General features: G+C 42.2%; 1 protein-coding gene across 1 annotated transcript; it reads right to left on the bottom strand.

Moving 5' to 3' along the window:
- Positions 1 to 950: 950 nt before the first annotated feature.
- Positions 951 to 2,891, bottom strand: LOC134289510 (uncharacterized protein K02A2.6-like). Its single transcript, XM_062855395.1, has one exon. It carries the CDS (start codon positions 2,889 to 2,891, stop codon positions 951 to 953), a length of 1,941 nt encoding a protein of 646 aa, XP_062711379.1.
- Between the last annotated feature and the right edge of the window lie 9,762 nt (positions 2,892 to 12,653).

The raw sequence follows: 12,653 nt of genomic DNA on the forward strand, positions 1-12,653 counted from the left end.
TTCTTCCCAACGTAAAGCAACCGATGTAGCCGATGATAAGACAACTTGTTTAACAAACAATTCCTCTCTCGGATCAAATGGCACTGGCGCTATAGTATTCAATCGAGAAAGAACATCGGCCAAATTCCTTTCACCTGGAATATGACACACTTGATAATCAAATGCTTGGAGCCGAAGAACCCACCGTTCTATTCTTGCGCATGGCCGCGATCTTTCAGTGAATAAATAGACCAACGCCTTACAGTCTGTTAAAATATCAAACTGGCGGCCATACAAATACACCTGAAATCGTTCGACGCTCCAAACGATAGCCAAGGCCTCTTTCTCCGTTTGGCAATAGCGTCTTTCAGTGTCAGTAAGGGATTTAGATGCACAGGTAACAACTCGACTACGACCTGATGGGTCAGTTTGGATCAAAATTGCTCCCAATCCTGTAGGGCTTGCGTCGGACATAACTGTAGTTCGATGATCCTTGTTGAAAAACCCGAGTCTCAAAATATCGGTCATCGCAGCCTTGATACTATCAAATGATTGCTGATGGTGAACGTTCCACTCAAACTTTGAATCCTTCTTTGTTAGCATCCGGAGTGGTTCATCTAGTGTGGCCAAATTTGGTATAAATTTATTGAGATAGTTCGCCAATCCCAAGAAGCTTCGAACTTCAGCTTCATTTTCGGGCCGGCGAAATGACTGAATTGCGGCTACCTTGTCATCTGCCGGAATAATTCCGTCAGGAGAGATTTGATGACCCAAAAATTCGACTTTTGTTACCCCAAATACGCATTTTTCCCAGTTCAGTTCTACTCGACGTTCTTCAAACCGTTTCAGCACCTGACAATATGATATAATAAAACAATGTTCTTTATTATCTTAAAATTTCAAAGAAAAATAGTATTAAACCAAAAGTATGAATTCACTTCTCAATAAAGAAAACAAATCAGAGTACGCAATCAACATACCTTTTCCAGTCGCTTGTCGTGCTCCTCTCGTGTGCTACCTTCGATGATCACATCATCTAGGTACCATGATGTTCCCTCGCAACCTGCCAGTATTTGGTCCATTACCTTCTGGTACAGTTCGGGTGCAGTTACCAGACCAAAGGGAAGTCTCTTAAATCGAAACAACCCCTTGTTGGTGATGAAAACCGTGATGTCGCGTGACTCTGGGGCCAGTTCAACCTGCAGAAAGGCGTCCTTTACGTCCAGCTTGCTCCAATACTTTCCTTTTCCCAGCCTGGCTAGGTACTCATCCACGACGGGCATTGGATGTCTTTCGCGAAGAACCGCTTCATTGACACGACGCAGATCGAGGCAGATCCTTGGTTCTCCATTGTTCTTCCCGACGACTACGAGCGGCGACACCCAAGAAGCAGGCCCTTCCTTCACTTCAAATTTGTCCTTGGTAAGCAACTGCTCTAGCTTCCGATTGACTGCATCTTCCAACGGTATCGGAATCCGCCGAATTGGCTGGAACACGGGCTTTACATGTGGGTCCATGTGGATCTGAACTTGGACGTCCTTGATCTTGGAGAAAGGTTTTGCTTCGCTCGTCACCGCAAAAGCATCTAGTCCGACCTTTAGGATACCTAACTCTTTCGAGGTTTTGTCTCCGAGCAAGGATCGTTGGCCACCCTTTACGACATAAAACTCTGCCGCAACCGTACGCTTTCCAACTCTGACATCAGCAATGAAGGTTCCCAAAATCGGCAACGGCAAGTCGCTGGCGTAGCCTTTTAGGATACGGGAGCTACCCTTAGTGCACTGGCGTACGTTGACTTTTGCTTGTTTCAAGCTTTCCCAGACAACATCCGGAATTAGATTGGCATCGGAACCGGAATCGATGAGAAGGTCGAGCACGACTCCGCCAACTTCACACGCAAGAACGTTAGTGTCGTTTCCGGAATAAAACGCATAATACGTTTTTCCAGGTTGTTGTTCAGCTTCGGGCTCGGGTGGTGCCGTTTCGTCTTCTACCACACGGATGCGATCTGTGCCGCCAACTGGCATTACTACGGGCTTCTTTCTAGAGTTTCGCAGACGACAACATGATTCAAAATGGCCCGTCATTTTACACCCGTGGCAAACGATATTACGTGCAGGACACCTTCTGTCGGTAGAGATGTGGTCGCGACGGCCACAGTTGTAACACCGGTAGGTCTTGTAGCTGAACTTGTTATTTCGTGCCTCGCTGAATTTTCTTGGCTCGCGTCGCGAAACCTGCTTCTGACTGCGATCTCTGACATTCACAGCGCTGATTTTGTAAGCTTGTTGTCCACCAGCGAACTCCTTTTGCTTACTGTTCAGATCCCTTACCTGAACTTCTATGCTTTCCATAGCCACGCCGAGAGCTTCGATCTCGCTAAGTGAACGATCCTGCTGTAGGATTCGACGACGTAACTCCACGGACGCACAGCCTTCGATCACTGCATCTGTCAGAAATATCTCTGTCAAGATATCTTTCACCTCGTTCGAATATTTATCGAACCCACAATCCGAAGCCTGCTGACGTAATCTCAGCATGAAATCAGCAAACCTTTCACCCTCCTTTTGCTTCATTTGTTTGAGCTTATGTCTCTCAAGGCAATCCTGTCGACATGGTTGGAAAAAATCATCCAGAGCGTTAATGGCCACATCGTACCACTGTTTCTCCAATGACACCAGTGGAAAATTCTCTCGGTTGGGAAGATTCTGGAACACTCGCTGAAGTTGTGGACCGCCCAAATGCAAAAGCTTTGCTCTCTTTTTCTTTTGATCAACGACATCGTACGCTTCGAAATAACATTCTAGCGCGCCTTTCCAGGTCCTCCACTCATTGAACAGTCGATGCTTTTCGATGTCGTCGCACCGAAACTGCTGTACAGGTCGACTGTCATCTACCTGTAACAAATCCATTTTAACAATCCCTAATCAGTAACATCCCATATTTAAATGCTTTTGCAATTTACCAACAGCAAAGGGTAATAAACACAGTGTAAACAAAAGAAAACAACAGGTTCAGTTTTCGTTAGTCGTCTCTTTATTTATTACAAATCATCATTATGTCTCACTTTGTGACTAGTGTACGCCGGAACATAGACAAATTCCCGTGGAAGGCATATCCAACCCAAATCCAACCACCTCCTGTAGCAACTACTACAGGCACTTACATAAAACTACCCGTGGTCTACGCGTTTAACCACCTCCTATAGAAAACTATAGGTACATACATTGTCAACTCCCGTGATCAATATTGCGACCACCTCCCCTAGCAACAACTAGAGGCACTTTTATAAACCCGTGTTCACTCGGAACACCACCTACAGAGCAAAATATAGGTACATATATTCAATATCATTCTTTCTTACATATCGCATTATCAGCTCCCGTGGACAATATTGATCACCTCCTCTAGCAACAGCTAGCGGTACATTTTCCTCCCGTGTTCATAGCACCTGAACACCACTTATAGCTGGTCATATAAGTACACACCCACACACACAATTTGTCGTTTTTTTCGCATCATACCAATCCGTCCATGGATATTTCTTCCCTACCGCACTCCAACTATCAATATCATGACTCGGAATGAATGTAAACATGATTCCGAGATTCCTATTGGAATTCTCACAAGTATCCGATCGTTCCATTCGCGGTTGGAACACCACTACCTATACACATCACCAGTTTTTTTTTTCTTTTTTAGCTCACCACCATTTTGAAATAGAACCCCATTCTCAAAGCCCAACTCACTTGATGAATTAATGCAGTTTCCACTTACCATTTTCAGTTTCCTCGTCGCCAAATTGTGAGGGACGCTTCAGGATACTTTGGCAATAAAGAACACCGATATAGTTTCCGATATAACACTCGATATTTATTACTTTTCCACTCCTCAGTAATATCCGCGATGCGACCGCGACGCAGTTCTATTCCATCCTCCCGTTTCCCCGTCCCTTCCTCTTCATCCCCCTTTTACCCCTTCGCTCTCACTCCACTCCTGTCAAAAGCTCAGACAATCCGCTGAGGGGAATGACACCAACTTACAGGGCTGGTGTTGTCAGACTCTACAAAGACATGCCTCCATAAAAACACAGTTTTGTAAACTTTAACAATAATTTAAAGGCCATCTGTTGTGTATTTACTTCCAATAGATGTTTACAGGCCATTTTGAACGGAAATCGGATCTAGTTTTGTGTTTTTTCTTAAAGTTTCAGGTAAATTAAGAAAAAGGGATCAAGTCTCCCCAGTCTCCCCTATAGGAAACCCAGCAATGATGGGACTGATATGCGATCATGGGCAGAACATTTCTTGCGTAAGAACTAGAAAGAACGACAGGAAGAAAGATTTTGTGTGCGATGACTGTAAAAATATAACACAATGATTGGGTTGCGTTGTTTTCGTTACTAAATTAAGAAAAGAACTTTAGTTTAAGTGATTTATTTATAGTTTTTTTTTTTGAAAATTTGGCTCCGAAAATATAATTTAAAAGTAAGATTGGTGAACAAACAGAGATAATACTTCAGCAGAAAAATTGAGAAAATGAGATAATTAATGGTTCTAGGGCATGGAAAGCAATAGGCCAACGTTGTATCCACTAATAGGCCAATTTTTGTACCATAGACCAACGTTGCATACCATCGCATCGAATCTTTTCAACTTAATTAAGTAAATTCTTCAATATTTACGTTAGTTTACTTCCAATTGGTGAAACATACATTGCCTAGAGTGTGTATTAGGGTCAACATATTATTTCTAGTGCTATTGATTCATGAGTTATCGTCAAAATTGTCAAGGCGGCTTGCAAATTAGGCCAAGAAATGGTACATATACCCTATATTGTATGTACATATAATATGTTGACAAACAGTCAAAAGTTGAGATTTTTTGATGCACTCTATGGAAAGTTACAGCTTGTTTAACTTTTTTTTGTGAGAGAAAAAATAGGTGCCTATCCCAAACATTTTGACCACCCTCTTTACTCTTCCTTCTATCTGGGTACTAAAAGCAGACTATAAATCCCCTAGAGAAGTATGTATAAAGCTTATAATTTAATACGTGTTCGACTACAGGTGGCGCAAATAAGAGGAAGCTTTTGCTTTGAAAGCTAGCGTTACGTAACGCATGTTGTTGCCTTGTTTAGGAAGCTCGCGTTACGTATTGATAACGTTTACGAACGAAAGTTGTGGACTTCTATCTACGAATAAAATTTTTCATGCATAATCACGTGCTGATTTTGGAATCGTGTTTAAAATGTTTTGACACATTCTACCGTGACGTTACAAAGTTTTGACGCCTTTTCGGTCAGATTTTCCATTATAACTCGTAAATTCGACCATAAACAACGTTGTAACATCACGCTACTTATTCCCATTTTTAAGATACTTTTCCAATGAAAACTAACTGTTCAACAGATCACACTTATTGGAAATTTTACAAGGAATTCGAATATGCAAAAATATTTGAGGGTTTACGGTTGCATTTATGAGTTATAGTGGTACGTCTGACCAAAAAGACGTCAAAACGTTGTAACGTCACGGTAGAATGTGTCTTTTAAGTAACCTAGAACCGTTGCACACTGTTTCCAAAGGCCCAATTTCGTGATCGAAATTGTTTTGGGCATGAAAAATTGATTTTAGAGATTTGGTGTCTTCGAAGAAGTTGTTTGGTATATCAGAGCCCTTCTTTTGGAAGTATCACTAATGTGATTAATCCACCTAAAAGTGAGATAGAAATTCATTTTTTTCATAAGTGAAGATAGCGTATTTACGTCTTCAGCAAAGTTGTAGAAAATATCATTATGAGAAAACTTGCAGAACAAACTTTTGCTCTATCTTCTCAATTTCTAGAGATATGGGCCATTATTTGTGAATGACCCCTTAAAATCAGTTTTTTTTTGTTGTAACTTTTTCCAGACTTTTTTGGGAATTTTCAAATGTTCTACAAAGTTATTTAGTATGACAAAATACGTGTTTCTTCTGAAGACGGCAACATTGTATCTTTGATAGTTTTTGAGATATTCAATAATTTATTTAAAAAATAGCCTTTTTTACGGCTTTGTGACATTTACAGAGGCAAAATGGGGCATAGGCTTCACTGGCGTATAGCAGCACAGATTTCACGTTCGAGTTAAAAACTTGGATTTTAATGCGTCAACTGATCTGGTTGTTCTCCATACATTTCTAAAACTCGCAAAAGCAGCCCTGGCCTTCTTGATCCGTGCACCTATGTCGATCTTAGTGCTGCCATTGGCCGCCATTTGGCTACCAAGATATTGCAAGCTTTCAACATTCTCTACTAATTGCCCAGCTACCGTAAAGCTGGAAGGGTTGACCGTGTTTACATCCAACGATTTGGTCTTGTTGACGTTGATGGTAAGACCTGCCGCTGAGGAGCGGTCCACACAGGATCGTCCGGCACGGAATCCCGCTTGCTGCCGTCGGAGAGTTGCGTCAATCTTCTCCTGTATCCGGTTAAGGATCACTTTGCAGAGGACTTTGAGAACGATATACAGTAACATGCTGCCCTGCCAATTATCGCATACAGTCAGGTCACCCTTTTTGGGTACCTTTACTAAGACGCCTTGCATCCAGTCGGTCAGAAATGTCGCGGTTTCCCATATGTTGCGGATTAATTGCTGCAGTAGTTGTGCGGATACTACGGGGTCAGCTTTGAGCATCTCAGCTTATATGCGATCGACCCCTGGGGCGCTGTTCGATTTCATGCTACGGATGGCTGTTTCTATCTCCTGCACTGATGGAGCTTCGGTGTTGACACAGGTAATGCGTCGAAGCCTTGGCGGATCATGCTGAGGTGTTAATAGCGCGGCCGACACTTGAAAAAGGTTTCCGAAGTGCTCGAACCAGTGTTTCAACTGGTCAGTCGGGAATTGTATAGCACTTATCTTGGTCCCACTAAGGCGACGTAAGACATCGTAGAGGAGACGGATGTTGCCGGTGTTTGCGACTTTTTCGCCTTCGTCGGCTAGGGAGTCCACCTACGCTCTTTTGCCCCGTCTACATGAGCGTTTCACTTCCTCCTCGAGAGCCGAATAGCGCTGACGGGCTACGGCTTAGGCTCCTCGTGTTTTCGCTCGCTCTATCGCGGCTGTGGCGTTCCTTCGCTCCTCTATCTTCCTCCAGGTATCATCTGTGATCCACTGCTTTCTTCGGGTGCCTAGTTCACCCAAATTATTCTCGCCGGTGGCGATGAAGGCGTTCTTGATGGCGGTCCATTGATCTTCTACGCCTCCACCTTCTGGAATATTCGCAGCACGGTTCTCTAGTTCTTCGACGAAGGACCTTTTCACCGAAGCGTCTTCCAGTCAGCGTGTGTTGAACCGGCGCCCGTTTTTCTCCTCCTGTCGATGGATCCTAGCAATGCGCAGTCGGTTCTCGCCGATTAGGAGATGATGGTCGGACGCAATGTCGGCGCTACATTTGATCTGCACATCACGAAGGCTCCGTCTCCATTTTCGGCTGATGCAGATGTGGTCAATTTGATTTTCCGTGACGCCATCACGAGAAACCCATGTCATTTTGTGCACTGGTCGATGAGGAAAGAGCGATCCCCCAGTCACCATATCATTGTTGCCACAAAACACTGCAAACAGCTCTCCATTTTCGCTCATTTCTCCGAGACCATGGCGTTCCATGACGTGCTCATAGTCCAAGTTATTGGAACCAACCATCGCGTTGAAGTCTCCCATGAGGATCTTCATATCACCTTTCGGAATCTTGTCCACGACAGCATTCAGTTGACTGTGAAAGTTCTCTTTATCTTGCAATTCGGCAGCATCGGTTGGCGCGTAACATTGGATCATAATAAGGTTTCGAACCCGTGTTCTGAATCTGCCTACAATTATCCTCTCATTAAAAGGTACTTCATAAGCGCAGCGTGGGTGTGAGCGCTGAGCAGGAAACCAACTCCACGGTGGCGAGGAACGTGTTCATCTGGTAGGCCAGAGTATAACAGAATTTGACCCGACGTCAATCTGTGTTCTCCAAAGTTCGGCCAACGGACTTCGCTCAGTCCTAGGATCTCATTGACTAGTAGTGCCAGTTTACTCAACTGGGCTAGGGTTAATACATATTAAGTTCCAATTCTTGTCCGTTGTTTCGCGCTAAAAGTCGTTGCCGTTGAATCAGTTCGTAATCTTTCATTTTCAGTTTCTGTAACGTGTTTTTAGATTTCGGAAACAGTAGGTTGTTGGCCTAAGGTCCCCTATCCACCGTGGTGGGGCTGCCACCTTAGGTATAGCTTCCGGTGGAGGAGCATTTCATACTCAGCCGCCGGATGCCAGAACAGAGCTGTTTGAGCCGCATCTCTGTGGTGAACAGACGCTCGAGACTGGCAAAGCGGCCACGATTTTTTCACTGTGAGAAACTTCGAAAAAAAATATCCTCCTCCATCTTGAATTCCTTTGAAATGTCCTCTTGAAAAATCCTCTTCCCTTCTCCACAAATTAAAACTCATAGACAACCTTACATATATAAATATCTTGTACATATACAACTCATGTTTATTCATAAGTTCACAGCCATCGCTTGAATATAAATGGGTTGAAAAAGCCGTTTCCCTTTCTTCCAGCTTTCACAGCACAGTGTCATATCATATAACGCCTGCAACTATGTTGCTTCTCCTTCAGAATAATCAACACAATCTATCACCAAAATATATCTCCATCCCCATCAATCGCATCACTGACCAAAGGTAACTAACAGGTCTTACTTCCTACCTTACTAACAAATACCTCATCCGTGCTGGTTGTGGGTATGCAGAGTGTTCTCGGTGTCTAAAAAAACAACTATCACATTCCTTTCCCTTCCCAACTGGCTGTAAGGACTTGACCGACACCGGTATTGATCCAAAATGTATGAGCTGCTGCAATTGCACTTCGAGAATAAGTGGAGTGTCCCGGAACTTATTCAGTGCAAGTGCAGTGCAGTGGATCTCAGTGCAAATCATACCAGAGCAGATCAATCACGGAGTAGCAACCATTGATATGTATAGTCACAGTCTAAGGGCCGATTTCTTCACCTCGGCTTAACCGGTAAGCCAGGCTTATCCATATAGTTAAATCTGGTTTAACGCTTAAGCCAGGGTGAAGAAATCGGCCCTAAGCCCGTTAAGGACCTCTCCCGTCAGACTTGTAGACGGTGCCCTTGCGTTCCTTATCGCGCTTGGGCTTGAGGATCATTTCACCTGTACGAGTACGGCTAATATTGCGCACGTCGGCTTCCAAATCCTCGAACTTGGCTCCCTCAACACTTTCAAGACTTCTGAGTATTAAAACTATTCAGTCTTGATAACGAGCGCGTTGCCCTGCTCACGTTTGCCACCTGCCCTCCTGCGTTTCTTAGGCCTGGTGTACCTAAACTCATGCAGATCATACGGTTTCTTCTTTTTCTTCCGTTCTACTTTGGTCCAGAGGGGGTTCTGCCCTTGACCCACCCTAAGTTGTGGTTGCAACTCCCTATTTCCTTTGATCCGGGACGGGCCGGCCTTGTCAGTCCCACCCCAGCCAACACGAAGTCGCATATGATGTAGAATAGGATGCTGAAGTGGAGGTCATATGCGTACATGCTTCCATTTACCTGCGTGTAAAGAGTACGTATTAGCCTGGTACACGGTTTATATGGGAAAACTAGCTGTACCCGGCAAACTTTGTCTTGCCTACTGCGTTTTTTTACGTTTCAAGTTTCCATCCAAGACCAAGTCCCCGGTCACAAAACGTATGTAAGATCGATTTTCAAAAACTCTCAATTTTTTCATGTTTTTGCTTCATAAACCTTCCTTGGGTGAAAACTAATAGAACAAAACTAAGACGATCAAAATCGGACCTTCTGTTCGAAAGTTATGCGCGGTCCCACGTATGCCACTGCATTTTTATATATACAGGGTGTTAGGTTCCTGAGTGCAAACCTTTTAAAGGGTGTTAGAGGACCATAAATGGAGCAAAAAATTGTTCTACGCATATGGTCAAATCTCAACCGTTACGTAGTTATTGAACTTCCCATGTTTTTGACTCTTATTGCCTTAACTGGCTATAACATGAAAATGGTTAAACATATCGAAGTTTTTTGATCCATATTCGAAAGATTATTGAATTTTCTATCAAATGGCATCTTTGAATCGATTGGTTTAGTTAAATAACTAAGTTTTCTAAAGCAAATAGCTCAAAAGTAGTGTGTTTTCATTAACTTTTGTCAATTATCTTTGAAAATTGCGTAATAATTTAAAATTCTTTCTTTGGCAAAGTTGTGGCCCCTGTTCCACTCTACAATTTGTTCTTTGACACCAAACTTCTATCTCTTATCGTTTTGTTGCAATTTCGATTTTAACATCGCATTTCATGAAATTCAAATAATTCAACGTACATATGTACAGATGGGTATTACCGAAAATTTGCACTTCAAGTGAATCGCATTTCAGATCATAAATTTGCAACTGTCATGGAAAGCACTTTTTTGCGCATTGTGCCGCACATTTAAATAAAAATTGCAAGAAAACGATAAGAGCTAGACGTTTGGTATCAAAGAACGAATTGTAGAGTGTAACAGGGGCCACAACTTTGTCTAAGAAAGAATTTTAATTTATTACAGATGTTTCAAAGATAATTGACAAAAACCAATAAAAATACATTATTTTTAGCTATTTTGCTCTAGAAAACTTTGTTTAAATAACAAAACCAACCAATTCAAAGATGCCATTTGATAGAAAATTCAATAATCTTTCGAATAAGGGTAAAAAAACTTCGATAAGTTTGACCATTTTCAAGTTATTGCCAGTTAAGGCAATAAGAGTCAAAAACATGGGAAGTTCAATAACTACGTAACGGTTGAGATTTGACCGTATGCGTAGAACAATTTCTTTCACCATTTATGGTCCTCTATCACCCTTTAAAAAGTTTGCACTCAGGAACCTAACACCCTGTATAGATATAAAAAAATGGAAAAACCCCAACTACTGTTTACTTTTTGAGTTCCATTTTGGTCCCATATCAACCGTGCAAAATTTCAGATCGATCGAAGAAACTATATTTTAGCGCCCGCCATTCTTAGTTTTTCATACGATTTACTATGGGGAAAGTTTACTTCTTCAAAGAAAAATCGCTTGAGGTCACCCATTGATTCCTAAAAATAAGTCGTTGAATGATTTCTTTAGATAACTTCACGAGGAGTCAGACTTCCGAAGACCGCAAAGCGATGCGACATTCGGGGAAAAGTTATTAAGCCTTAAGGACAGACTTGTTAGAATCCCAATATGGCCGCCACAATGGCCGACTTTGTGACCTACTCACGATTTTGAGGGCACAAATCTATTCGTAAACAAAACCAGCGCACCTGAGCTTCTTATTTTAAGCTAATTACAAGTGAGCAAGAACAGAATAATAAAATGCATTGTTGTCTGAAGCTTGCTTCTTGAGATTTGTGCGTTTAAAGTTTTGATGCAACGTTGAACCGGGATTTTAAGACGTTTGTCCTTAACCGATCGATAAAATGACGAGATTTTATTATTTATTGTTATTCCTTACATGTTAAACAGCGTTGGCATGTCATTCGGTTTTCAGTCAATAACTTTTTCCACATGCCTTAGATCGCTTTGCGGTCTTCAGAGGGTTTGTTTCTCGTAAAATTTCCAACAGAAATCATTCATCGATATATTTTTAGGGATTAAGGGGCAACCTGTGGCGATTTTTCTTTGAAAAAGTGATTTTCCCCATACTAAATCGTATGAAAATTTAAAACGGCTGGCGCTAAAATATAGTTTTTCCGATCGAGCTGAAATTTTGCACACTTGATATGAAGCCAAAAAGGAATTCAAAAAGTGTACAAGAGTAAAATGTCTTTTCGTGTCCCACGCTAGTACGTATATCGCCTCCACTTTTGCATCCTATTCAACATAATTTGCGATCGTGTGTTGGCTGGGACCCTTTCTGTGTTTCCGGGATGCCTTGGGTCCAATTTGCCGGTTTTAGTACCGACCTTCGGGGTTTGCGGGCGCCGTCTGGTAGCTCCTCACCTGACGGCTGCCGCAAACGCTTCTGCAAGCCCCTAGACTATCGTCCCTACTGCCCCAGGAACGTGATACATATGTATTTAAACTTGCTAAACCGTCGTCTCACTACGTCGTATTATCGTTTAACCTCTGTTTAGGCAGTCTCTTAGCAAAACTGATATCGTTCATATCGTTCCGAACCAACAACAGGGTTTGTTTGCTCAAAGTATTATCAGTTGAAATTCATTATGCATACATATTCGGTGATGGGCCATTTCCATACGACCGACAACGATTATAAAAAGGATATGTTAGTTTTTTTTTATCGTTACAGCAGTAGACGAACAGCACCGTAAATGATGGAAACAATGTTGGTTCTAGTTTTTAGTTGGTAAAGGGTTAGAAAAATCTCGTTAACATCTCAATAAATGATCCTCGTTACAAGGTATCATTGAGAATAAAAAGCGTCAAATTAGACACAGGGGTGAGAGAAAGCGTTAAAAATTTGCCTATAACTATTGCTACCATGCGAGAACGGAGATACGATTCAACACCTATTTCAATATTTGCATGTAGTATGCCATGACTAATTGTTTACTGTGCAGCTAAAAACCCTATGACATCAGTTCACTGTCACGCGGTGTTCTTTTTTTATTCCTCGAAGCCAATGCGGGAAAT

This window comes from Aedes albopictus, chromosome 1 (genome assembly GCF_035046485.1).
Source record: "Aedes albopictus strain Foshan chromosome 1, AalbF5, whole genome shotgun sequence".
In the NCBI taxonomy this organism is placed as follows: domain Eukaryota; kingdom Metazoa; phylum Arthropoda; class Insecta; order Diptera; family Culicidae; genus Aedes; species Aedes albopictus.

What these genes read in the sequence shown, in the direction of transcription:
- LOC134289510 (XM_062855395.1), bottom strand. Translation starts at nt 2,891, where the DNA reads ATGGATTTGTTACAGGTAGATGACAGTCGACCTGTACAGCAGTTTCGG.